Genomic DNA, 27,802 nt, shown 5'->3' with positions numbered 1-27,802 from the left:
CCAATTTTTTTTTTAATTTATGTAGTTTCAGTCATTTTCTGGCTTAATCAGTGGTGAAACGTATAACAGTTATAATTTGATACAAAGGTATTAAAAGTATTTCACAGAAAAAAATACTACGTTATTTTTAATAATTTTATTTTTTTCTTTGCTCTATGCCTTACATCTCATACCTTTTACCGAGACCTAAGGGCAAATATAATTTTAGATATCCAATCGCGTACAGTACGCAATATGTTTCATATGGTACTCGGTACTCTGAATTATTAAAGCAAATAAGTCGCGGAAATGCGCAGTGAGCGACTCACATTAAAGAAATTCTAAGAAGTTAAGACATTATAACAGTTTAATGACATTTTGTGCACGGTGTATTGCGCAATTACCTGGCCATTTCCTTTAGCTTTTCCCCTCGAGAATCTCTTTTCTGTTCTCTAGATCTTAAAACTTTTTCAATTATCACTGGATGTGACTTGATATACGCACTGGATATACGCACATCGCCACGTATAGATCATTACATATTTAAGCAAATTATTCACGAGTGCATTGTCAGCGGAGAAAACGCAAGACCACTCTGTTCGCTCTCCTTTTTTTTTTAAATTGCAAATAGCTATTTCTTCTTAAGGTGCACACAGCAGAATAAAAATATTTAATGAGCAACTGCTATTGATCAGTTGCTTAACGGAGATATTTACTTCACAATGCCCCTAGAATTTTTCAGTCTTTACGCAAATTTTCCACAACACACATCAAACTGTGGTTGGAGAATATCATTTGAGCGAGAGCATATGTTTCTTATACTTCCACGAGAGTGTTTCTAATAGAATTTGGTGCCCGGGCTTGTACATAGACAATACTAAAAAAAAAATTATGACGAGTAGACGTACGATCAATCGCACGCTACAACTCATGCTGATCATGTTCGGTTACTGGCCAGGTATATCATGCGCACTACTCAACAGAGTGTTTTGGATGATAATTATAGGAATTACTGAATTCGGTCATTGCCTGTACTTTGTAATGCATTTTCGTTTGCATAACCTTTTCAACTTGATGGATTGTGTGAGTAGCTTCTTGGCGGTTATAAAACTGTTCACTAGACTCTTCACTCTCTGGTTGAAACAGCGGTAAGAGACATTTAATAAATTAAACCATTAGAACTTTGTAAAAAAAAAAAAGATAATAACATTCTGAAAATATGGAGTAGCTATCTCAAAATATTTGATCGTTTGTAGAAAATTTCTTGAAATCTTGACGATGATGGCAGAAGACTGGAATGATTGCGATAACACTGGCATTGAGTTGCGCGAAACGGCAAGGAAAGCGAAACTATCGAGTCGTATTAGCAATGGATTAATTATTCTTCAGACAATAACCACGTCTGCATACGTCATTGGCATTCTCCTGGCGTCGTTCCATGTCGACGTCACCGATCGAACGCTTGAACTGCCTCTCATTTTTAAAATGGAATACCCCTTCGTTATAGACACGCAACGCAAGTACAGACTGGTATTAGCTACGCAACTCCTTTCCGTAGCAGTGTGCAGTTGGAGCACTGGTTTATTCAATGCGTTGTTTCTAACTCTGGTAACCTGCATAAACAAGTATTATATGCAATATATACACAGTAAAAAATAAAACATAATTTTAACATTTTTTACATGAATGCAAGTCCACTCTAAATTTTAAGTTAAAATGACTCATTCATCATGTGTTACTTGTTAACAAATTAGAAGTGTTAATTAATTAACACTATACTTTACATTTATATTTGTTCTTTCGACTTTATTTTTTAAGTTATATTAACACATGATATTAATTATTTTATTTAAATTATGTGTAATAGAAACATTTAATTTTAGTAAATTTAATTATTTTGTATGTCAAAGTTTACGATTACTTAAAAATTTACGTTTAACTTTTGTTTATGTGTTAAAATAACTTTAAGACGTGTTGATTTTTTAAAGTAATTGTGTTAAAAAAACTCAAAATAATATTTAATTTTTAAATGACATAGTGTTAAATGTAACACACGAAAATGTTAAAGAAAAAATAACATAGCTGTTGTATGTCATTTTTATATTGAAATAATAATTATAATCAAATCTTGGTGACACAAGAAAATTTTAACATATGGACCGCTATGTACACACGATTTTTTACTGTGTAATTATATTCATAAATAATAACACAACAAATTATCTATATAAATGTCAGACTGTAAATTCAAGAAAAATTAAATACGTATATCAGATTCCAATTCGCCAATGTGCATTTTTTAAAAATTATTTCTTATAACATTCCTGGTCTTTATAGGTAAAGTAAACAATTGTAATCACGTTTGATTTAATAGACTCTACACGTGGGCAGTCAAATAAACATCCTGATTTGCTGGTTGAAAGAAGTTGGATCTAAAGATAACGAGAAAACACATGACTCATTCGTTACTGTCATTACGAAGATTGTTCGGAAACATCAAAAAATCATTAACCTCTCAGAGAACATTGAAAATCTCTATTCATATATCGCTTTGGTGCAATTCTTATCAAATACGGTGATGATTTGCTCAATAGGATTTCTTGTTGTAACCGTGAGTAAACTTATTATAATTTTAAATATAAAAATATGTAGGGGGAGTCCGGGAGACTTGACCATAGAGGAGAATTGAACCACTTCAAATATCTCGTTTAAATTTTGAACAAAGAGCTCAATCCGAGCACGTGACAACATGACGCTTGGTAGTGCGTTTCGACTGTGATTGAGACAAACGTGTTTTAACGTGCTCGGATTGAGCTCTTTGTTCAAAATTTGAACGAGATATTTGAAGTGGTTCAACTCTCCTCTATGGTCAAGTCTCCCGGACTCCCCCTATTCCATTTTAGAGTCAATTACATGAGTTAACTTTTCATGCATTAATCTCGATTATATATATATGTAGGTCCGGAAGTATGTTCCGGGACTTTTATTTTTTACATCGGTATATTCCAGGACATTTGGCAGTTTCCAGGACTGTCCTGGAAAAAATTCATGTCCTACGGCACGTTTCGGGACAATTTTTTGAATCTGATTACATATATATGCGTTATATTCCAGGACTGTACATTTCAAAAAACGTAAACAGTCCCGGAACATACCTCTAGACCTACATATATATATATATATATATATATATATATATATATATATATATATATATATATATATATATATATATGTATACATATATCATTTTAATAAATTTATTAATTTCATTTTTAACTTTTCATGCGTAAATATGTTCATTTTCAATTCTGTTTTAACATTGCAGGCAATCGGAAGTCCCAATGCCAGTGTAAAAATAGTGAGGTCTCTTTTATTTTACGCTGTAACAAATCTCGAAGCGTTTATATTTTGCTTCTCTGGAGAATATCTAAGCAATAAGGTTAGCAACGAAAAAAAGATTAATGTGATAATAATAAAAGAGACATGTATATATTCCCTGCACGGAAAAAACGGTTTTGCTGAAGTATCTAAAAATTTAGCTTGATACAGAACTGAAAATAATTTTGTTGCACCATCAAAATAATTATGTAGAGCACTCAAACTGATTGCTAAAATGCCAAAATTTTTTACAGTATTATCATCATACTGATCAGCGACCTACTATAATTATTTTGATAGTGCAACAAAATTATTTTCAGTTCCATCCACAGTTTCTGTATTAAGCTAAAGTTTTAGACAATTCAGCAAAACCGTTCTTTCCGTGTGTGTTTGTTGTTAGAACTAATATTATAAAGTGCAATACTATAGAATTCTTTCTGTTATTAATTTTATTTTCATAGAGCAAAGCGATCGGAAACGCAGCGTACAATTCCGCTTGGTATGATATGAAAGCTAAAGATAGGCGGGTTCTATTATTTATAATTTTAAGATCGCAAAGACAATTGCAGTTTACAGCGGGCAAGATGGCTGTTCTCTCCTTAGAATACTTCACAACTGTAAGATACGTACAAAATAATTATAAAAAGAAAACATCTTAATTAAAACTTTTAAGTGCAATGACATAATTACCTATGTTTCTGTTATCTACCATAATATTTCTGGTATTTAACATACATTTGTATATAGCGAATAATTATTATCGTTTGAAGTAAATCTTTCTAGTATATAAATTTTTTCACATATGTTGTTCTTTATCGCTAACCGGGGCAACATTTTTGTAGATCATAAAGGCTTCGGGATCGTATTTATCGGTACTGCTGGCAATGAAATAAGCGTGCCGTAATGTATATCTTTCCTAAATATTAGTCATCAAGTAAACAAGATCATATCTGTTGATTTTTCTAATTAAGAAAACATATTAGGACACAGTATATACATACGCATATACATATATACATACGTATACATATATTATTGTATATATGTATATATATGTCTGTATGTGTGTAGGATGTACGTACATGTACACACACACACACACACACACACACACACACACACACACACACACACACACACACACACACACACACACACACACACAAATATTTTTTAAATCTATACTTCTAGACATCAACGTAATATACATAGTTAATAACTATAAACAGAAAATTGTAACATAGAAGTCATGACATTCTTCTTGCTAGTTTAAGAAAAATTATATGTATTTCTATAGCTTCTGTAGGACACAATTTCTGTACTCTTCAAATATATTTCTGCGCATATGAACACATTCTACACATATGCATTTTTGCCTATGCATTCTACGCACTAGTTGATTTTATATAAATATTACCACTATAAATATAAATATTATCCTGCACCAATGCGCTGCAAACTGCCATGCATGCGAGATTTTTGTAACACTTGGGTTTCTCCGCTGCTTCTCCGCTACTCCAGCGCATGAACTTGAAAACTTTTCCGGAGTGCGCTGAAATATGACTGAACGTCGAACGTGTACGTCGCCACGTTCGCGTTCGCACGAATCATTGCATATTTAAATACACGATTACATCATCGACGTCCAAGGGAAGGAGAGATGACCCTACGTGTTCTCCCTCTTCTTGTATCAATGTTGCGAGAAGTTATGGTGCGTACACAAGCGAGGGCTGCATATGACGCGAAAAAAAAATTAATGAGATACTTCCATTGGTCGATCCTGGTAGGCAGCGTCCATTTGATGATCTCGTAGGACTTCCCTGTCTTTATGTAGATATTCCAGTTCAGAATACACATCAAAAGTCCTCATTGGCAAATACGTTGAGTGACAAAGAAAGAAAGAAAAAAAAACCACAGTTCTTTCACCTTCCTGAAAGAGCGTTTGTCCTGTTAGGTATAAATCAATACTATCCCTCGCTTAAAAAAGAGAGCAAAAGAGAAATAAATTATAATTACGACGCGTAGAAGTACGATTACCTAAGAAAAACAGAAAAGTCAAAATGATGCCAATTTAACATCATATCGACCAAATCTTCGACATTTACTGGTCAATATGACGTTAAATTAATATCATTTTGACATTTCTGTTCTCCTTGGGTAATCACACGTTACATTTTATGTTCACTCTGTGCGATATATGATCAGGCACGTCACGTATTATGATCTGCAGAGCGTAAAGGATTATCACGTTAGCACGAGATGAATTACCATTATCTTTTAATGCATATAAACTCTAACGATCTTTTTAATTTGATGTAGCGTTTTAGTAAATTTTTAACGCAAATAAAATTTACGATTAAATTGATTACATTCTTGCTGAATGAATGGTAACGCTATTTTTAATATATATATATATATATATATATATATATATATATATATATATATATATATAATTTGCATATGTATTAATAACAACAATAATTCGGTTTTAACATGAATTTTTTTTATTAAGCGGTCTGATAAATCATGGCATACTTTCTTTGTAAATTTTTTGAATTTTTGCAATCTCTTCTAAATTGAAGGAAATATAGTACACGAAAGTGTGCTGTGACGTCATACTTTATATAAGAAATGACGTCATATCTTTTGAAGTTGCCGTCATCAAAGAAACTTTAGCAAGCTATAACTCTCAAATTTAGGTTTTTTTTTTTAAATTCAAAAAATACTAAAAATCGGCTTAGATTCTCTACATTAATTATGGATACCGCTTAATAAAAAAAAAATGTTAAAACCAAATTCCACGAATACCTAAACGATACTCAACATAATTCTCTGTCGATATCTTCTATATATTTAGTGCATCTATATTATAAATAATATATATATAGATAAGAAAACATTTAAACATTTAAAAATATTTGCTATTTTTAAAAATTTTGTCGATAAGTGCATACCTTTTTTAATTCTTTTGAATATATGGGAATAACAAAAATAAAATATTGTTTAAAGAAATTAATAACAAAAATATATAAATGTTAATTTAACTATAAAAATGCTTTGTAATATATAAGCTTCTGTATCTCACAACTTCTGTGTATTACCGCCTCTACAGATGGTGGAATTATTTATAATACCAATAAATAATTTCTAGAAAATTCATCAAGATCTTGACGATGATGGCAGAAGATTGGAACAATTGCGCATACTAGCCAAATTAGCAGACCGTATCACTAATGAGATGTTCACTTTATACACGTTGACGATCTTTGCGTATAGTATTGGCATCCTTTTGCCTGACGTCGACGTTGCCAGTCAATCCGAATTACCTCTTCTCTTAAATTTGGAGCTTCCTGTCGACACATAAACACAAAACGCATGTATAAAACGCTATTGACAATGCAATTCGTGCATCTGATTATGTCTGATTGTGGAACGGGTCTACTGAACGTCTTGCTCTTAACTTTGGTAAGTTGCAATGCATGCGAAATGCACTCGTCATAAATGATACACTTATAAACAGCGAGAAAACGATTATTGTTTTCAGACGATATTAATTGGTAATTATAAAATAATCAAATTTTAATCAATTTGATAGACACAATTATCGATCAGCTTTCCGCAATTTAATAACATTTGACACTTTAGTAACACGAATAATATATATAATACATTTTTTAAAGAAAAGGTCAGTGAACGGATATAAGAAGGTAAAAACAAAAAAAGTATAGAACACCATCGATCGATCTATAGAATTTCCGCTTCTTATTTTTGCAATATTGCCGGACTCACTGTACACTTCATTCTGTAGACTGATTTAGATTACTATGTTGGCCACTTTTTTCATTATCGATATTTTATTATGCACTCATACACGCGATCGATTTTTCTAATGTATGACAATTAAGTGCAACATTTAACCAATTTTTTTTAATTTATTATTTTCTGGCTTTATCAGTGATGAGATGTATAACAGTTATAATTTGATACAAAGGTATTAAAAGTACTTCACAGAAAAGAATATTATATATATATATATATATATATATATATATACGTCATTTTTAATAATTTTATTTTTTCATTTGCTCTATGCCTTACATCTCATACATTTTACCGAGACCTATGGGCAAATATAATTTTAGTACGCAATCGCGTACGGTCCACAATGTTTCATATGGTACTCTAAATTATTAAAGCAAATAAGTCGCGCAAATGCGCAGTGAGCGACTCACATGAAAGAAATTCTAAGAAGTTAAGACATTATAACAGTTTAATAACATTTCGTGCACTGTTTGTTGCGCAATTACCTTGTCATTTCCTTTAGCTTTTCCCCTGGAGAATCTCTTTTCTGTTCTTTAGATCTTAAAACTTTTTCAAATATCGCTGTATGTGACTTGATATACGCACTGGATGTACGCACATCGCCGCGTATAGATCATTACATATTTAAGCAAATTATTCACGAGTGCATTGTCAGCGGAGGAAACGCAAGACCACTTTGTTCGCTCTCTTTTTTTTTAAATTGCAAAAGGTTATTTCTTCTTAGGGTGCACACAGCAGAATAAAAATATTTAATGAGCAACTGCTATTGATCAATTGCTTAACGGAGGTATTTACTTCACAATGCCCCTAGAATTTTTCAGTTCTTACGCAAATTTTCCACAACGCACATCAAACTGTGGTTGGAGAATATCATTTGAGCGAGAGCATATGTTTCTTATACTTCGACGAGAGTGTTTCTATAATAGTAGAATTTGATGCCCCGGCTTGTACATAAACAATATTAGAGAAAAAGATTATGACGAGTAGACGTACGATCAATCGCACAGTACAACTCATGCTGATCATGTTCGGTTACTGGCCAGGTATATCATGCGTAGTACTTTACAGAGTGTTTTGGATGATAATGGTAGGAATTACTGAATTCTGTCATTGCCACTACCTCGTAGTGCATTTTCGTTTCCATAACCTTTTCGACTTGATGGATTGTTTGACTAGCTTCTTGGCGTTTATAAAACTGTTCTCTAAGCTCTTCATTTTCTGGTTGAAGCAGCGGTAAGAGACACTTAATAAATTTAACCATTAGAACTTTGTAAAGAAAAGGATAATAACATTCTGAGAATATGCATTAGCTATCTCGAAATACTTGATCGTTTGTAGAAAATTTTTCGAAATCTTGACGATGACGGCAGAAGACTGGAATGATTGCGATAACACTGGCGTCGAGTTGCGCGAAACGGCAAAAAAAGCGAAACTATCGAGTCGTATTGGCAATGGAATAATTATTCTTCAGACAATGGCCACGCTTGCATACGTCATTGGCATTTTCCAGGCGTCGATCGATGTCGACGTCACCGATCGAACGGTTGAACTGCCTCTCATTTTTAAAATGGAATACCCCTTCGTTATAGACACGCAACGCAAGTACAGACTGGTATTAGCTACGCAATTCTTTTCCGTAGTAGTGTGCAGTTGGAGCGCCGGTTTATTCAACGCGTTGTTTCTAACTCTGGTAACCTGCATAAACAAGTATTATATGCAATATATACCCAGTAAAAAATAAAACGTAATTTTAACATTTTTTACATGTCTGAGAAAGTTCACTCTAAATTTTAAGTTAAAATGACTCATTTATCATGTGTTACTTGTTGACAAATTAGAAATGTTAATTAATTGACACTATACTTTACATTTATATTTGTTCTTTTGACTTTATTTTTCAAGTTATATTAACACATGATATTAATTATTTTATTTAAATTATGTGTAATAAAAACATTTAATTTTAGTAAATTTATTTATTTTGTATATCAAAGTTTACGATTATTTGAAAATTTACGGTTAACTTTTGTTTATGTGTTAAAATAACTTTAAGACGTGTTAATTTTTTTAAATAATTGTGTTAAAAAAACACAAAATAATATTTAATTTCTAAATGATATATATAAAGTGTTATGTTATCACGTTGACATAAATGTAACACATGAAAATTTTAAGAAAAAAATAACATAACTGTTGTATGTTACTTTTATACATTGAAATAATAATCAAATCTTGGTGACACAAGAAAATTTTAGACTGTAAATTCGAGAAAAATTAAATACGTATATCACAGATTCTAATTCGCCAATGTGCATTTTGTAAAAATTATTTCTTATAACACTCCTAGTCTTTATATGTAAAGTAAGCAATTGTAATCACGTTTGATTTATAGACTCTACACGTGGGCAGTCAAATAAACATCCTGATTTGCTGGTTGGGAGAAGTTGGATCTAAAGATATCGAGAAAACGCATGACCGGCATGACTCATTCGTTACTGTCATTACGAAGATTGTTCGGAAGCATCAAAAAATTATTTACCTCTCAGAGAACATTGAAAATCTCTATTCATATATCGCTTTGGTGCAATTCATATCAAATACGGTGATGATTTGCTCATTAGGATTTCTCGTTGTAACCGTGAGTAAACTTGTTATAATTTTAAATGTAAAAATATATATTCCATTTTAGAGTCAATTACATGAGTTAACTTTTTATGCATTAATCTCTATTATATATACATACCTGTATCATTTTAATTAATTTATTATTTTTATTTACAACATTATTCATGCATAAATGTGTTCATTTTCAATTATGTTCCAACATTGTAGGCAATCGGAAGCCCCGACGCCAGTGAACAAATAACGAGGTCTCTTTTATTTTACGTTGTAACAAGCCTTGAAGCATTTGTATTTTGCTTCGCTGGAGAATATCTGAGTAATAAGGTTAGCAACAGAAGATTACCATGATAATAATAAAAGAGACATGTAGATATTCCCTGCACGGAAAGAACGGTTTTGCTGAAGTATCTAAAAATTTATCTTGATACAGAACTGAAAATAATTTTGTTGCACCATCAAAATAATTATGTAGAGCACTCAACTGATTGCTAAAATGCCAAAATTTTTTACAGTATTATCATCACACTGATCAGCGACCTACTATAATTATTTTGATGGTGCAACAAAATTATTTTCAGTTTTGTATCAAGGTAAATTTTAAAATACTTCAACAAAACCGTTCTTTCCGTGTGTGTTTGTTATTAAAACTAATATTATAAAGAGCAATACTATAAAATTCTTTCTGTTATTAATTTTATTTTCATAGAGCAAAGCGATCGGAAACGCAGCGTACAATTCCGCTTGGTACGATATGAAAGCTAAAGATAGGCGGGTTCTATTGTTTATAATTTTAAGATCGCAAAGGCAATTGCAGTTTACAGCGGGCAAGATGGCTGTCCTCTCCTTAGAATACTTCACAACTGTAAGATACGTACATAATAATTATAAAAAAAAAACATCTTAATTAATTGAAACTTTTAAATGTAATGACACAGTTACCTATGTTTCTGTTACCTACAATAATATTTCTGGTATTTAACATACATTTGTACATAGCGAATGATTATTATCGTTTAAAGTAAATCTTTCTAGGATATAAATTTTTTCACATATGTTTTGTTTTTTATCGCTAATGAGGACAACATTTTTGTAGATCATGAAAGCTTCGGGATCGTATTTATCGGTACTGCTGGCAATGAAATAAGCGCGCCGTAATGTATATCTTTCCTAAATAATAGTCGTCAAGTAACGAACCAAGATCATATCTGTTGATTTCTCTAATTTAGAAAACATATTGGGACAGTATATACATACGTATACATTTATTATCGTATATATATGTATATGTATGTATGTATGTATGTAGGATGTACGTTTATATACACATACACAATACACACACATAAATATTTTTTAAATTTTTACTTCTAGACATCAACATTATATACGTAGTTACTAACTATAAACAGAAAATTTTAACATTGAAGTCATGATATTCTTCTTGCTAGTGTGAGAAAAATTATATGTACTTCTATAGCTTCTGTAGGACACAATTTCTGAACTCTTCAAATATATTTCTGCGCATGTAAACACATTCTACACACTATGCATTTTTGTTTATGCATCTATGCACTTGTTGATTTTTTATAAATATTACCACTATAAATATAAATGTTATCCTGCACTAATGCGCTGCAAACTGCCATACATGCGAGATTTTCGTAACACTTGGAGGGGTTTCTTCGTTGCTTTTCCGCTACTCCAGCGCATGAACTTGAAAACTTTTCCGGAGTGCGCTGAAATATGACTGACGGACGTGTACGTCGCCACGTTCGCGTTCGCACGAATCATTGCATATTTAAATACACGATTACATCATCGACGTCCAAGGGAAGGAGAGATGACCCTACGTGTTCTCCCTCTTCTTGTATCAATGTTGCGAGAAGCTACGGTAAGCGTGCGCGAGCGAGGGCTGCATGCGGCACGATAAAAATATTTAATGAGATACTCTCATTGGCCGATCATGGTAGAGAGCGCCCATTTGATTACATTGTAGGACTTCCCAGTCTTTATGCAGATATTCTACAATACACATCGAGTCTTCATTGGCAAATGCATTGAGTGACAAAGAGAGAAAAATAGAAAGAGAAAACAGAGTTATTTTACCTTCCTGAAAGAGCGTTTGTCCTGTTGCGTTTAAATCAATACTTTCCTTCGCGCAAGAAGCGCGAGAACGAAAAAGAACTAAGGGAATATGACGCGTAAAAGCACAATTAATCGCACGTTAAAATTAATGCTCACTTTATGCGGTATATGGCCAGGCACATCGTGTATTATGATTTGCAGGACATATTGGATTATCGCGTTAGCAACAGATGAAATTTGCCACTACCGTTACCTTTTAATGCATTTGCATTCTAACGATCTTTTTGACTTGATGGACTGTTTCAGTAGTTTTTTAACGCAAGTAAAATTTTCGATTAAGTTGATTATATTTTGGCTTAATGAGCGGTAAGTAATATGTACTACATAATATATAAATGATTTGTACGTGTATTACTAAAAAATTATTCCATCATTTTCTGTCAATATGGTCTATATTTATAATCAATATATACGTATAGATAAATAAAATATTTAACCATTCACAAATATTTACTTTCTGTCTTAAGTTTGTCGATAAGTGTGTTCACCTATTTTTCTTCTCCCGAATGTAAAAAAATAAAAAAAATAAAATATCGTTTAAAAAAATTAAGACAAAAATATATAGATATATTAATACAACTATATGAGTATTTTGTAATATACTTCTCTAAATACATAAGCTCCTATGTATTATAGTTTCTTCCACAGCCGCGGTGGAATAATGGAATAATTCACGATACCAAATAATTCCTAGAAAATTCATCGAGATCTTGACGATGATGGCAGAAGATTGGAATGATTGCGCTGGCAGCGACATTAACATGCGCGAAACGGTATACAAAGCTAAATTAGCAAACCGTATTACTAACGCGATGTTCACTCTTCACACGTTGACCATCGTTGCGTACAGTATCGGCATTTTCTTGGCCGACGTCGACGTCACCAGTCAGTCCGAATTACCTCTTCTCTTAAAGGTGGAGCTTCCTGTCGACATAAATACAAAACGCATGTATAAAACGCTATTGGGCATGCAATTCGTGCATCTCATTATGTCCGGCTGTGGTACGGGTCTACTGAACGCCCTGCTCTTAACTTTGGTAAGTTGCAATGCGTGCGAAATACACTTGTCATAAATGATACAAGTTGGTAATTATAAAAATAATTGTCAATTAATATCTCAACCAATTAATGATTTCAAAACAATATTTTTTTCTTGCTGTTTAAACGTATATCATTTCGAATTTCGATCAATTTGAATAAACACAACGTGCAATTCTTATATTTCAGACTTTACACGTAGGTGGTCAGATGGATATTCTGCGCTGTTGGTTAACCGAGCTCGTACCGAGAGGAAGTGAAGAAAGATCTGAATCTGTCGCCGTTGCGACGACTAAAATCATTCGCAAGCATCAACGAATCATTAACTTTTCGGAATACATTGAGGATCTATATACATACATCGCGTTAGTGCAATTCACATTGAACACCGTGCTGATTTGCTCCTTGGGGTTTCTTATTGTAACGGCGAGTGAAGACATTAAGTATTACGCATAGTGAACATTACATTCCATAAACTTAGCCGTGCTTTTTTGTTATAAAATAAATTCTTTGCACCTTGTTACATGCATCAGACTAACATAGACGTTTATGTTTAATTTTAAAGATATAATTATTGCTGTTTCGATATTGTAGGCAATTGGTAGTCCCGACGCAACGGAGCACATAGTGCGGTCTCTTTTATTTTACACCGTAACGAATCTCGAAGCGTTCATATTTTGTTACGCAGGAGAATATTTAAAAAACAAGGTTAGACACGGGACAATAATTATATGATGGTCAATAACGCGGTTATTTGAATTTTTCGAGTTAGAGGACATCGCGCGTCATGACGATCCCTTAACTATCTCCACCTTTCTAGAGCAAAGCCATCGGAAATGCGGCGTACAATTCCACTTGGTACGAAATGAAACCTAAAAACAGTCGTAATTTGATATTCGTGATATTAAGAGCGCAGAAGCAATTGACACTTACAGTCGGAAAAATAATGGATCTCTCCTTAGAATCTTTTACAAGTGTAAGATTCATACGCAACACACAAAATAATTTTGGACAATAATTGTATACATAATATTTGTATCAAGATATTTTTTACATAAAATTTACCTTTTGTCTATATATATTACAATTCTTCTATACCAATCCGTTAAGTTTGTAAATTTCTTATAGCAATGTTCAAAATGAATTTTTCCTGATAACAAAATTATAATCCTTTAAAATATTAATTTTTATATATAATACAAAAAGTTCATACTTTATTATAGATAATGAAAGCTTCGGGATCATATTTGTCAGTATTGCTGGCTATGCAATAAACACATCATATATTTGAAGATTTTTATACAATAGTCCTGAAGCGTATATCATGTAAATATATCTTCAGTGATAGAAACATGATAGAAAATATAGTACAATATATATTTTCATAATATAAAAATGGCCTAGTAAAATATAGTCTAAAATAGTAATGATTTAGATACCTTAAAATAATAATCATTTACAGATAATATAAAAAGATATGTCATTCTTTATGTTGTCACAACACCTTAATAAATCCTCATTTCCCAGGAATCATAAAATTTTATAATACTACATATCCACAACGTTAATAATTAAAATTAAATTAACAAAGAGTATATGGCAGCCTGATATAACTTTTATATTTTCCATGTCAGCTTTATACATATTTGCATACTTTTTTATTAAATTGACTAAGAATACTGAATAAAACAATTAAATAACTAAATATATACAACACTCGTTATGCAAAAATGTAACGCTAAAAATTAATTTGCACATACATATAGAAAATACAATATAGAAAGTCTTAATACAATTTAACAGCAATATAATATTTAATCTGTTTAAATATTCATCTACGTAAATTCTGATGATTTACATGTAATCCATCATTTCACGTACATTTTCGGGTACAAATCCGTGCATTTGTTCAAATCCAAATTATGTGTTTCATCAGTACCAATATTTCTACAACACAAACCCACTTTCAGCTATTACAAATGAAGCAATGTAAAGTTTGTAGTGTTGCACATAGTTATACCCGGCTCTTCATCCTCTAGAGATTAAAACTTTCCTGAAGCACCGTGGTTACGACTGACCGTCGGATATACATCGCCGTATCTACGTCCGCATGTATCGTTGCATATTTAAAGGGGACAATTCGCGATTGTAGCTTGTACCGGCGCACAAAAGAGAGGGGAAAAAGACCTCATCTATCTTTCCGTTTCTTACATTAAATTCATGAAAAACCACGACAAAATGTATTCGCGATCTATACGCTCGGCGGGATAAAAATATTTAATGAGCAACTTCCAATTGCGATCAATTGCCGAAGGTTGAACTTGCTGATTTCTTAGAATATCTAGTTTTCTTCACGCAGATATTCTATAATACACGTAGAACTGTCATCGAAACGCGCGCTAATTGATCAGAATATATTTCTTCTATCTTTCTTTTACCCCGGAGGATTTTTGTTCTGTTATACACATCTTGATGGATTTGCTGTAAACAACGGAGGACAAAAAGAAATAAGAAATTATGGCTCGTAAAAGTACGCTTAACCGCACGTTGAGGTTTATGCTCACTATGTGTGGTATTTGGCCGGGTACACCGTACGTTCTGCTCTGCAGAATATTTTGGGTCGTTTCTTTGACAGTTACTTTATTCTGCCACTATCGTTATTTTCTGACACACGTATATTCTGCCGAAATCTTGGATTTGATGGACTGTCTGTCCAGCTTCCTTGCGTATTCCAAAATAATTATCAAATTCATTGTGTTTTGGTTAAATCAGCGGTAAGTAATATAATATAATTTATTATAACGTTTAGAAACATTCGGAAAAAAATGTTACGATTAATATGCACTCATATCAAAGCTCCAACGAAAGATGCTGTAACTCCAGAACCATAATTTTTCAGAAGATTTATTTGTACAATAGCTTTCTTCTCAAAAGTAGAATTGTGAGTAATATATTATATTAGCCACAAAACTTTCTTTTTTAATACAATGTACATCACATAGCGATTCGACCGATTTCAGGTGAGAAAATATTGTAAAGCGCTCTCTCACTTAAAAATACAATTGCATCGTACTTTTCATTTTTACCGTCAATATATATTTTAATCATATTAATAAATTTATGAGCAAAGATTGTTGGTGAATAAAAAGCATGGACAATTAGTTTGTAATATTTAAAGATAACAAATCTTTAAAGAGACCAATTTACGTGACGATAATTAAGATTATCTTTAAGATTATCTTACGATTAATGAAAATAATCATCCACAGAAAACTCATCGAAATCTTGGCAGTGATGACGGAAGACTGGAGCGATTGCACTAATAATGACATTAGTATGCGCGAGATAGCACGCAAAGCGAAAATATCGGATCGTATTGCAAATGCGGTCGTCACCCTTCACACGGTGACAATTGTTGCATATTGCATCGGTATCATCCTGGCCGATGCCGATGTCACTGACACTACAAAAGAATTACCTTTAATCAATAAGCTAGAAATTCCTTTCGACATAAACACGCAGTCCACATACAGAATCATTTTAATCGCAGAATTTTTGCTTATGATTCTTTGTGGATGGGCGGCTGGTATAACAAACTCTTTATTATTAACATTGGTAAGATGAGATTCCATTCTCCACTTCATACAGCCTCATGAGGCTGTATCTAATTAAAAATAATAGTATGCATTTAAAAATTAAATATATGGTTCACAAATTTTTTTATTTATATTGATTTTAATTATATTATTTGGCACGTTGTAAGTTTATCTGATGCACTGCTTAAATATTAATCTCATTCGTGAATTATAATTAATTTCACATGTAATTGTATTTTTATTTTCAGACTTTACATACGGCTGGCCAAATCGAAATTATGCGTCACCGGCTGACGCAACTTGTGTCTCGTAAAAACGAGGGCGAATCAATTGCTATGACTACGAGTAAAATTATTCAAAAACACCAAAAAATTATCAGTTTTTCAAAAAACATTGAAAGTCTTTATTCATATATCGCATTGCTTCAGTTTGTGTCAAACACGATAATGATATGCTCGCTAGGTTTCGTTATAGTAACAGTGAGTAATAGCATTGAATACAAAATTATTGTAATTCTTCAAGTAGTTGCTAATAATATAATATTATTAGATATAAATTTATTTATTTTTTAATATTCTATTACATGTTACATCTGTTCAAGTTTTTCTCGTTTATAAATTCGCTCACTTTTTATTATACATATCATAATAAAAAGTTATAGATATGTAGTTATTTATATTTAATATAACTCGCACATTATTTTATCACAATATTGCAGGCAATCGGTAGTTCCAATGCGGTAGAACAAATAATGAAATCATTTTTATTTTTTACTATAACAAATCTTGAAGCATTTATATTTTGCTACGCTGGAGAATATTTGAACAATAAGGTTAGTGACAAGACAATATTTATCACAATAATAAAACATTGCGAGTATATAATTGTTTCTTTCATCTCGCATAAAATTAAAAAGAATACTATAAATTGTTTTATTTCCATTTTCATAGAGCAAAGAAATTGGTGTCGCGGCATATAACTGTGAATGGTACGATTTAAAATGTACAGAAAGTCGTCTTCTGTTATTTGTCATATTAAGATCGCAGAAACAGCTGACACTCACAGTAGGAAAGATGATGGATCTCTCCTTAGCATCATTTACAAGCGTAAGATTTATAGTATTTATATACATAAACTTCTCGCCTTTAAAGATGAAGAGAAAAATGAAGGACAAAAAAGCACATATATTTACTTATTAAAATTAAAAATATTGATTTTTAAAATAAGAGGCAATATTGTTTTAGATCATGAATGCTTCGGGATCATATTTGTCAATGCTGTTGGCGATGCAATAAGCAGTTCCATAATTTTTAAATAATCCCAGAAAACTTGAAGTTATTCGTAAATCACTAGTTACAAAAATACACATTGTAATATAACATATTTTTCTAAATATAATACAAGATAATTATAAAATTTCATATTTTTCTGTTTAAATCATCGATAATATTTACAGTTAAGAAATATCGTAAACACTTTTCGCTATATGCAACAAACAAATTTGTTTCAATTCTAATTATTAGAAATAAAATAATATAAATTTCCGTAGCGTTAAACTCATTCTTCCCCTTTAGATTTTAAGATTTTTTAAGAGGTCGTAGGCATAATGAATAATTACACATCATCGTCATATGACGATATGTCTGCACGAATCATTACATATTTAAAACAGATCTGCGGTTGTATGACTAACGCTCAAGCGAGGGGAGAATGACCCCATTTTCTTCCCCTCAGACAACAAAAATGACGAATGTATCGTACATGCAACAGAATAAAAATATTTAGTCAATTTTTGTAAAATTGTAAAATTGATCTGTAGACATTTAAAAAACCTATTTTTTAATACCTGTATTTATGATGATTTTTTGTGATTAACACGACATAATTATTTGATTTATTGTCTTTATACAAAATAATCTGTAATATACGCCAAAACATATATATATATATATATATATATATATATATATATATATATATATATATATCCTATCTTTGCGCTCCACTAGTCCTGATTTATTAGAATTGTGATAAATTGCTTCACTTTCACACAGTAACTCATGCATTTATAAAATTATTGTTACATTGCTAAAGCAAGAATTGCTAATAACAAAATATTACAAACACTTGGAATTACTACAAGCAACCGAATGTGAAGTTTCCCCACACGTCCTTCTTCCTTCCAATTATATTATCTAGTCTCTAAATTTCAAAACTTTCCTGAAGGGTCGCGGACATGACTGACCATCGGATATACATAGCCATATCTATCTCCACATGAATCATTGCATATTCAAGTAGATAATTTTGCGGTTGTATTGCTAGTATTCAAGAAAAAGAAAAGCAAAACGTGCTTTCTTCCCTTATCTTGCAACAAACTTGCGAAAAATGACAACAAATATATTTGCGGCCTGTGCACGCGGCACGATAAAAATATTTAATGAACATCTTTCATTGATCAGTTGCTGCAGGTTGTATTTGTATTATAATCTTTTAGATTTCTCTCTGTTTCCCAGTCTTAGGCAGATATTCTGTGATGTATAGTTTCTACCGAGATATAAACTATAATTCATCGGACTGTCCATCGAAAGACAGATACATATTTGAGCATTGGAGCATATTTCTTTTGCTTCACTGAAACATTTTATCTACTTGAATATGTAATGATTCATGTGGAGATAGATATAGCTATGTATATCCGATGGTCATGTCGGCGACCCTTCAGGAAAGTTTTGAAATCTAGAGACTAGATAATTGGAAGAAAGAAGGACGTGTAGGGAAACTTTACATTCGGTTGCTTGTAGTAATTCCAAGCAGTTTATTCTGCTACATGTCACATTGACAAATTTACTTGTACGAATAAGCGAGAATAAAAAGAGATAAAAAATTATGGTTCGTCAGAATCCGCTCGATGGCACGATGAAATTTATGCTCACTTTGAGCGGTGCTTGGCCAGGCGCATCATCCGCTCTATTCTGTAGAATGTTTTTCATCGTTTCGATGATAACCTTTCAGTGTTGTCGCTACCGTTACGTTGTAATACATATGCATTCTGCCACACTTTGGGACTATATGGACTGCTTGTCTCTTCCTTTGGCAGATTGCAAGGTGTTTTTTAAGTGCCTTGTGCTTTGGTTAAATCAGTCGTAAGTAACGTGTATATACACAAAGTTAAAAACAATTTATAAAAGTATCCCATTAAACTTTCTGGTTGGAATATGTGAAAGTTTGGTTTACATATACAATCTGTTAAGTAAGAGCGTGTACAAGTTAAAGTGTAGAAAAATTTATTTTAAATAATTTTTAAATACATGGGTTTGTTGTACTCCATCAGAAAAAAAATGCTTTTCCATCAATAATGTGTCCAGTCACCGGCGTCAATAATTGCCTGGCATCTTCGAGGCATATGGTTTCGACTAAATGCGGCACTCATGGCGGTTTACGTATTTCTCAGGCAAGAATTCAACGCCAACTAAGTCCTTCGTGACAAAGCATCCAGGACAAAGGTTCCATCTATCGACTCACGCAAAAATTAGGGCGATATTTCAAAACCAACTGCCAGATATGCTGTACACGCTCTTACTTAAAAAAAAACAGTCAATCCATATTCTCAAGTAAATAACGGAATTATTTTCTCAGGCAAGAATTCCAACACCAACTGAATCTTTCGTGACAAAGCATCCAGGACAAAAAAAGTTCCATCCATCGACTCACGCAAAAATTAGGGCGATATTTCAAATCTAACTGCCAGTTATGCTGTACACGCTCTTACTTAACTGACTGTATGACTTTTGGAAATAATAAATGTCCAAAAAGATGAGTGTTCACAGTGTGAAAATTAAGATTACTTTAAGATCGACAATATAATCGGTGAGCACCATCATCCACAGAAAATTTATCGAGGTGCTAACAATAATGAAGAAGGATTGGAGTGACTGTGATAATGACGATATCAGCATGCGCAAGACAGCAAGCAAAGCTAAAACGTCAGGACGTATTACAAAAATTATCCTCATCCTTCATACATTGTCAGTTGTTGGAGTCAGTATCGGTGTCATCCTGGCCAATGTCGATGTCACCAGTAACACGACGGAATTAATCTTCCTCACTATCACTAAGATAGAAGTTCCTTTCGATGTAAACACGCAACACACATATAGATTTATTTTACTAACAGAAGTGTGTATGTTATTCATGTACGCCTGGTCGGCTGGTACAACGAATTCCTTGTTATTAACTCTGGTAAGTTGAGGATGTACAAACGATATTCAAGCTCAAGAACATAATTTGAACAATAATTTTAAAATTTTATTTATGCAGTAACTACATTGTATGCATTAAAAGCCCAGCACGATAGATCTAAAATTTGAGCTAAATTATCTATGTCACCCGATTTACTATTTCCGTGTATTTTAATAATACCATTCCGCATCTTTTTGCACCGCTTGAATACAAACCAGTTACGGATGTCGATTATTTCATAAGCAACGGGATCTTTATTTTCAGACCTTACATACAGCTGGCCAAATCGATATTTTGCGTTATTGGTTAACGCAGCTCACACCCTCCGGAAATGCGAGTGAAGGTGAATCACTCGCTGCTGCAACGACTAAAATTATTGAAAAGCACAAAAAAATTATATGTTTTTCGAAGAATATAGAAAGCCTTTATACACATATTGCGCTGCTGCTATTTGTGTCAAACATGTTAATGATCTGTGCGCTAGCTTTCCTTGTCGTAACAGTGAGTAAGATGATTTTAAATGTAAACTTATATAGTATTTCTCTAATATAATTGCAAACAATATGATAATATTAAATCTCCATTTACTCTTTAATATTTAACTTTAATTCAGCTATCTAAATTATACTTTTATTAATTTTATTTACATTTTATTATATACAAGTATTCTAAAGAGTTATTAATTTATATACATATAACAATTAATACAATAACTAGTATAATATGATAACTAATAGATAACTAGTATAATATAATAATTAAATATATTATTTTTATTAATATACTTGTATACTATATATTAATTATATACTAACTTTATAATTAATAATTTTTCGCACATCGTTGTTATGCTATGTCGTAGACAATCGGTAGTCCTGATGCGACAAAGCAAATAGTGAGATCTTCTTTCTTTTTCGTTATAACAAATCTCGAAGCGTATATATTCTGCTTTGCTGGAGAATGTCTGAAAAACAAGGTTAGCCAATAAAGTAATATTTATAATAAGGTACTAATAATTATTGTAAATTGTTAATGATAAATAATATTTCATCTAATTAAAAAAAATATTGTGAAGAATATCAAAACATCAAAAATTTCTCTATTATTTCCATCTTTATAGAGCAAAGAAATTGGTTTTGCGGCGTACAACTCTGCGTGGTATGACATGAAAACTAAAGATAGTCGTGTCCTGTTATTTATCATGTTAAGATCGCAAAAACAATTGACACTTACAGCTGGGAAGATGATGGATTTATCCTTGCAATCTTTTACAAGTGTAAGATTTATATATAAAAACTCTATCTATACGATAAAACATTCTTTTTTAATATTAAACACAGAGATTTTGAATTCTGTAACGCAAAAATAATTTTTTAGATCATAAATGCTTCGGGATCATTTCTGTCGATGCTATTGGCGATGCGATAAATACTAAATGATTGATTATTTAACAGCAGTAAAAAATTATGAGAATTATCCATGTATCAGTTCTAGAAATTCATGTTGTAATACAGTATATTTCTCCAAATATAAATATTAAACAATAATCTGAATCGTTCTCTCTAAAATTACAATACATTACAATGTAATCAGATTCTGCGTAAGTGTAATAAAAATCATGGATTTTTTCTCGCACAATTTAAGGTAAAATATTAAAATACTTTATTAGGTATCCTATGCGAAAGAATTCCTTCCTTTGCATATTGGATACATGCATGATAACGAATGCACAAATTATCATCAATATTAAATTACCAATATTAAATTATTAATATTCAAATTAGCATCAATATTATTTTAATAGAGAGTTCCTAATAAAGATTTTCTGCGTCATACAATTATATTTCATATAATACAGAAACACATCAGATTTATATAACATCTGTACAAAATCAGAGTAATAGAGTTTCAAAAATTGACATTCACCGCGTGACATTACTATCGTGAATTAACGCGATGTAATACTAACAATAAAATCAACATAAGTTATATCAACATACAGCATTGTAGCACTGATTATTGCTTCTTCTGGGACTTTATCATCCGTTTGCTGCCCAGTGAGCGATTTCTATGAAAAGTTGTGATGCCGTGATGGACAAAAATCGAAGACGTCCTCTTCGTGAGACAATAATACACGTATTTTTCCGCAGGTATCATTATATGTATTTAATATATGCGCACTTCATGGCTGCATTGTGGCTATACTGTCGGTACCAAAGGCGGGCGAAAAACATCTTATCTGTTCCCTCTTTCCCACAAAATTGTAAGGAAAACGCGACGGGTGCATTTGAGATCTGCACGCACAATAAAAATATTTTATGAGCAACTTTCATTGGTCGATTTGCCGACGGTACACGTTTGAACAACTCCCACGACGCACTAGTCTTTACACAGGTATCTAATGATATAAATCATCGCTGTAATTGGGAAATACACCTCTGTTGTTAAGAGGAACAGCGATAGCGTATTCATTTTAATTTTTTCTCTTAAAAAATCCTAACTTCGTTAGATATTTCCTAATGCACTTGTTTGGACAGAATCGAGTGTAAAAAGAGATATAAATGACTATAATATATAACTCGTAAGAGCACGATTAATCGCATAGTGTTTCTTATGCTCCCCTAGTTCGGCGTTAGCCCACACAAATTAATCATTTTAATTACTAGATTGTTCCGGATTGTTACAATAGCGTTTATTGAATTCTGTCACTATCTTTATTTTTCGACACATTTAAATTCGCAGAATTTTTTTAACTTGGTGGATTGCTTATGCAGCTTCTTGGCACACGTAAAAGCAATTGCTCAATTCGTTGCGTTCTGGATAACTCAGCAGTAAGTAAAGTGAGTGCGTTAATTAAAATTATTTTAATTACTTTTTAAAATCTTATTCTTATTTATAGTTTAATTATTGATGTATATATATATATATATACATATATATATATATATATATATATATATATATATATCCTATCTTTGCGCTCCATTAGTCCTGATTTATTAGAAATGTGATAAATTGCTTCACTTTCACACAGAAATTCGTGCATTTATAAAATTATTGTTACATTGCTAAAGCATGAATTGCTAATAACAAAATATTACAAACACTTGGAATTATACTACAAGCAACCGAATGTGAAGTTTTCCCACACGTCCTTCTTTCTTCTAATTATCTATAGCCTCTAAATTTCAAAACTTTCCTGAAGGGTCGTACATGACTGACCATCGGATATACATAGCCATATTTATCTCCACATGAATCATTGCATATTCAAGTAGATAATTTTACGGTTGTATTGCTAGTATTCAAGAGAGGGAAAAGCGAAACGTGCTTTCTTCCCTTATCTTGCAACAAACTTGCGAAAAATGACGACAAATATATTTGCGGCCTGTGCACGCAGCACGATACAAATATTTAATGAACATCTTTCATTGATCAGTTGCTGCAGGTTGTATTTGTATTATGATCTTTTAGATTTCTCTCTGTTTCCCAGTCTTAGGCAGATATTCTGTGATGTATAGTTTCCATCGAAATATAAACTATAATTCATCGGACTGTCCATCGAAAGACAGATACAAATTTGAGCATTGGAACATATATCTTTTGCTTCACTGAAGCATTTTATTCTGCTGTACGTCACATTGACAAATTTACTTGTACGAATAAGCAAGAATAAAAAGAGATAGAAAATTATGGTTCGTCAAAATCCGCTTGATGGCACGATAAAATTTATGCTCACTTTGAGCGGTGCTTGGCCAGGCGCATCATCCGCTCTATTCTGGAGAATGTTTTTCATCGTTTCAGTGATAATCGCTCAGTGCTGTTGCTACCGTTACGTTGTGATACATATGCATTCTGCCACACTTTGGGACTTTATGGACTGCTTGTCTGTTGTTTTGGCAAATGGCAAGGTGCTTTTCAAGTGCCTTGTGCTTTGGTTAAATCAGCCGTAAGTAACGTGTATATACACAAAGTTGGAAACAATTTACAAAAGTATCCCATTAAACTTTTTGGTTGGATTATGTGAAAGTTTGGTTTACATATATGACATTTGGAAATAACAAATGTCCAAAAAGATGAATGTTTACAGCGTGAAAATTAAGATTACTCTAAGACCGATAATATAATAGGTGAGCACCATCATCCACAGAAAATTTATCGAGGTGCTAACAATAATGAAGAAAGATTGGAGTGACTGTGCTAATGACGATATCAGCATGCGCAAGACAGCAAGCAAAGCTAAAACGTCGGAACGTATTACAAAAATTATCCTCATCCTTCATACAATGTCAGTTGTTAGCTTCAGTATCGGTGTCATCCTGGCCAATGTCGATGTCACCAGTAACACGACGGACTTAATCTTCCTCACTAAGATAGAAGTTCCTTTCGATGTAAACACACAACGCACATATAGATTTATTTTACTAACAGAATTGTGTTTTATATTCATGATGGCCTGGTCGTCTGGTACAACGAATTCCTTGTTATTAATTCTGGTAAGTTGAGGATGTACAAACGATATTCAAGCTCAAAAACTTAATTTGACAATAATTTTAAAATTTTATTTATACAGTAACTATATTGTATGCATTTTAAAAGCCCAGCACAATAGATCTAAAATTTGGGCTAAATTATCTATGTTACCCGATTTACTATTTCCGTATATTTTAATAATACCATTCCGCATCCTTTTGCACCGCTTGAATACAAACCAGTTACGGATTTCGATTATTTCATAAGCAACTAAGCAATAGGATCTTTATTTTTAGACCTTACATACAGCCGGCCAAATCAATATTTTGCGTTATTGGTTAACGCAGCTCACACCCTCCGGAAATGCGAGTAAAGGTGAATCACTCGCTGCCGCAACGACTAAAATTATTGAAAAGCACAAAAAGATTATATGTTTTTCGAAGAATATAGAAAGCCTTTATACATATATTGCGCTGGTGCAATTTGTGTCAAACACGTTAATGATCTGTACGCTAGCTTTCCTTGTCGTAACAGTGAGTAAGATTATTTTAAATGTAAACTTATATAGTATTTCTCTAATATAATTGCAAATAATATGATAATATTAAATCTCCATTTACCCTTTAATATTCAACTTTACTTCAGCTATCTAAATTATGCTTTTATTAATTTTATTCACATTTTATACATGCAAGTATCCTAAAGAAATATTAATTTATATACGCATATAACAATTAATACAATAACTAATATAATATAATAACTAATATATAATAACTAATATGACATAATAATTAAATATTTTATTTTTAATAATATACGTGTATACTATATATTTATTATATACTAACTTTATATTTAATAATTTTTCGCACATCGTTGTTATGCAATGTCGTAGACAATCGGCAGCCCTAATGCGACGAAGCAAATAGTGAGATCTTTTTTCTTTTTCGCTATAACAAATCTCGAAGTGTATATATTTTGCTTTGCTGGAGAATACCTGAAAAACAAGGTTAGCAATAAAGTAATATTTATAATAAAATACTAATAATTGTCGTAAATTGTTAATGATAAATAATATTTCATCTAATTAAAAAAAAATATTGTAAAGAATACCAAAACATAAAAAATTTCTCTATTATTTCCATTTTTATAGAACAAAGAAATTGGTTTTGCGGCGTACAACTCTGCGTGGTATGACATGAAAACTAAAGATAGTCGTGCCCTGTTATTTATCATGTTAATATCGCAAAAACAGTTGACACTTACAGCTGGAAAGATGGTGGATTTATCCTTGCAATCTTTTACAAGTGTAAGATTTATACATAGAAACTCCATCTATACGATAAAACTATTTTTTCAATATTAAAAACAGAGATTTTAAATTCTGTAACGCAAAAATAATTCTTTAGATCATAAATGCTTCGGGATCATTTCTGTCAATGCTATTGGCGATGCGATAAATACTAGATGATCGATTATTTAACAACAGTAAAAAATTATGAATTATACATATATCAGTAGTTCTAGAAATTCATGTTGTAATACAGTATATTTCTCCAAATATAAATATTGAACAATAATCTAAATCGTTCTCTCTAAAATTACAATACATTACAATGTAATCAGATTCTGCGTAAGTGTCATAAAAATTATGGATTTTTTCTCGCACAATTTAAGGTAAAATATTAAAATATTTTATTAGATATCCTACGCGAAAGAATTCCTCCCTTTGCATATTGGATACATGATAACGAATGCACAAATTGTCATCAATATTAAATTACCAATATTAAATTATTAATATTCAAATTAGCATCAATATTATTTTAATAAAGAGTTCCTAATAAAGGTTTTCTGCGTCATACAATTATATTTCATATAATACAGAAACACATCAGATTTATATAACATATGTACAAAATCAGAGTAATGGTACTGCTGATGCTATGGAACAGATTATAAAAAGTCTTTTATTCTATACGACAACGAATCTGGAGGCATTTATATTTTGCTACGCTGGAGAGTATTTGAACAATAAGGTCAGCGATAAAAGATAATTACGTAAACAATAAAATTACTAATAACAGTATAGAGACACTTTATGTATTTTTTTTTATATAAAATAAGGCATAATTAGACTTTATTATTAAACTAATATTATAAATGTCTTTATTATTTCCGCTTTCATAGAGTAGAAAGATCAAATTTGCCATGTATAATTGCGGATGGTACAATTTAAAATCTAAAGATTTTCGGATTTTATTATTTATAATATTAAGATCCCAGAGGCAATTAACGCTAACAGCTGGTCAGCTAATAAATCTCATCTTGAAATCATTTGCAATAAGTGTAAGAAAAGTAAAGAAAAAAAAATCAGCTCTATTTTTCTATTCTAGCAGTATTTACTAGACCGTATTCTTCTTTATGAGCGCTCTTTTTGTTATAGTAATATTCCATTTGCATAAATATTAATTCCTAGTGCAAACAACATTGTTACA

General features: G+C 31.7%; 6 protein-coding genes and 3 long non-coding RNA genes across 25 annotated transcripts; 6 read left to right on the top strand and 3 right to left on the bottom strand.

The window, feature by feature from the left end:
• Positions 1-729: 729 nt before the first annotated feature.
• On the top strand, positions 730-4,544 carry LOC139818323 (odorant receptor 4-like). The gene is made up of 6 exons (XM_071786941.1): positions 730-1,127; positions 1,236-1,587; positions 2,354-2,590; positions 3,308-3,421; positions 3,822-3,977; positions 4,203-4,544. Exons 1-6 carry the CDS (start codon positions 871-873, stop codon positions 4,251-4,253), a joined length of 1,167 nt encoding a protein of 388 aa, XP_071643042.1. The 5' UTR covers positions 730-870; the 3' UTR covers positions 4,254-4,544.
• On the bottom strand, positions 3,792-4,192 carry LOC139818682 (uncharacterized). The gene is made up of 2 exons (XR_011733481.1): positions 4,051-4,192; positions 3,792-3,975 (listed from the first exon to the last, which is right to left on the bottom strand). It is a non-coding gene; the product is annotated as an uncharacterized lncRNA (long non-coding RNA).
• On the bottom strand, positions 4,446-11,544 carry LOC139818668 (uncharacterized). 3 transcript variants are annotated; one of them, XR_011733474.1, is made up of 2 exons: positions 11,405-11,544; positions 4,446-6,713 (listed from the first exon to the last, which is right to left on the bottom strand). It is a non-coding gene; the product is annotated as an uncharacterized lncRNA (long non-coding RNA). The 3 variants fall into 3 exon arrangements; XR_011733473.1 differs by lacking the exon at positions 11,405-11,544 and adding an exon at positions 7,671-7,804; XR_011733472.1 differs by lacking the exon at positions 11,405-11,544 and adding an exon at positions 7,462-7,581.
• LOC139818179 (odorant receptor 4-like) lies at positions 7,609-11,004 on the top strand. Of its 5 annotated transcripts, XM_071786781.1 has the most exons (8): positions 7,660-8,228; positions 8,313-8,418; positions 8,524-8,875; positions 9,578-9,823; positions 10,018-10,131; positions 10,320-10,397; positions 10,514-10,669; positions 10,901-11,004. In XM_071786781.1, exons 1-8 carry the CDS (start codon positions 8,162-8,164, stop codon positions 10,949-10,951), a joined length of 1,170 nt encoding a protein of 389 aa, XP_071642882.1. In that variant the 5' UTR covers positions 7,660-8,161; the 3' UTR covers positions 10,952-11,004. The 5 variants fall into 5 exon arrangements, with proteins under 5 accessions (XP_071642877.1, XP_071642882.1, XP_071642864.1 ...); XM_071786776.1 differs by having other exon boundaries at positions 7,609-8,418; positions 8,524-8,797; XM_071786763.1 differs by having other exon boundaries at positions 7,667-8,418.
• Positions 10,979-14,408, top strand: LOC139818570 (odorant receptor 4-like). Of its 4 annotated transcripts, none has more exons than XM_071787319.1 (7): positions 10,980-12,258; positions 12,647-12,725; positions 12,867-12,989; positions 13,180-13,416; positions 13,585-13,698; positions 13,811-13,966; positions 14,214-14,408. In XM_071787319.1, the coding sequence occupies exons 1-7, from the start codon at positions 12,002-12,004 to the stop codon at positions 14,262-14,264; spliced, it is 1,017 nt and encodes a 338-aa protein (XP_071643420.1). In that variant the 5' UTR covers positions 10,980-12,001; the 3' UTR covers positions 14,265-14,408. The 4 variants fall into 4 exon arrangements, with proteins under 4 accessions (XP_071643412.1, XP_071643420.1, XP_071643439.1 ...); XM_071787338.1 differs by having other exon boundaries at positions 12,128-12,258; positions 12,601-12,725; XM_071787311.1 differs by having other exon boundaries at positions 10,979-12,258; positions 12,647-12,989.
• A 685-nt stretch (positions 14,409-15,093) lies between these two features.
• LOC139818248 (odorant receptor Or2-like) lies at positions 15,094-18,130 on the top strand. Of its 5 annotated transcripts, none has more exons than XM_071786867.1 (8): positions 15,094-15,764; positions 15,890-15,931; positions 15,993-16,010; positions 16,260-16,605; positions 16,835-17,065; positions 17,305-17,418; positions 17,537-17,692; positions 17,831-18,130. In XM_071786867.1, exons 1-8 carry the CDS (start codon positions 15,508-15,510, stop codon positions 17,879-17,881), a joined length of 1,215 nt encoding a protein of 404 aa, XP_071642968.1. In that variant the 5' UTR covers positions 15,094-15,507; the 3' UTR covers positions 17,882-18,130. The 5 variants fall into 5 exon arrangements, with proteins under 5 accessions (XP_071642968.1, XP_071642972.1, XP_071642978.1 ...); XM_071786871.1 differs by having other exon boundaries at positions 15,099-15,764; positions 15,893-15,931; XM_071786877.1 differs by lacking the exon at positions 15,993-16,010 and having other exon boundaries at positions 15,101-15,764; positions 15,893-15,931.
• A 439-nt stretch (positions 18,131-18,569) lies between these two features.
• On the top strand, positions 18,570-22,791 carry LOC139818329 (odorant receptor 10-like). The gene is made up of 6 exons (XM_071786946.1): positions 18,570-19,732; positions 20,477-20,828; positions 21,093-21,329; positions 21,691-21,804; positions 21,949-22,104; positions 22,206-22,791. Exons 1-6 carry the CDS (start codon positions 19,476-19,478, stop codon positions 22,254-22,256), a joined length of 1,167 nt encoding a protein of 388 aa, XP_071643047.1. The 5' UTR covers positions 18,570-19,475; the 3' UTR covers positions 22,257-22,791.
• Positions 20,873-23,258, bottom strand: LOC139818705 (uncharacterized). The gene is made up of 4 exons (XR_011733488.1): positions 22,829-23,258; positions 22,062-22,180; positions 21,644-21,792; positions 20,873-21,195 (listed from the first exon to the last, which is right to left on the bottom strand). It is a non-coding gene; the product is annotated as an uncharacterized lncRNA (long non-coding RNA).
• Positions 23,259-24,313: 1,055 nt separating this feature from the next.
• Positions 24,314-26,884, top strand: LOC139818334 (odorant receptor Or2-like). 4 transcript variants are annotated; one of them, XM_071786960.1, is made up of 6 exons: positions 24,315-24,523; positions 24,633-24,777; positions 24,979-25,324; positions 25,598-25,834; positions 26,200-26,313; positions 26,458-26,698. In XM_071786960.1, exons 2-6 carry the CDS (start codon positions 24,677-24,679, stop codon positions 26,668-26,670), a joined length of 1,011 nt encoding a protein of 336 aa, XP_071643061.1. In that variant the 5' UTR covers positions 24,315-24,523; positions 24,633-24,676; the 3' UTR covers positions 26,671-26,698. The 4 variants fall into 4 exon arrangements, with proteins under 4 accessions (XP_071643051.1, XP_071643061.1, XP_071643057.1 ...); XM_071786956.1 differs by adding an exon at positions 26,714-26,884 and having other exon boundaries at positions 24,319-24,777; positions 26,458-26,613; XM_071786966.1 differs by having other exon boundaries at positions 24,321-24,459.
• Positions 26,885-27,802: the final 918 nt, after the last annotated feature.

Source organism: Temnothorax longispinosus, chromosome 1 (genome assembly GCF_030848805.1).
Source record: "Temnothorax longispinosus isolate EJ_2023e chromosome 1, Tlon_JGU_v1, whole genome shotgun sequence".
NCBI classification, from domain to species: domain Eukaryota; kingdom Metazoa; phylum Arthropoda; class Insecta; order Hymenoptera; family Formicidae; genus Temnothorax; species Temnothorax longispinosus.
The sequence above is the reverse complement of the archived record's forward strand: the minus strand, read 5'-3'. Positions and strand labels throughout refer to the sequence as shown.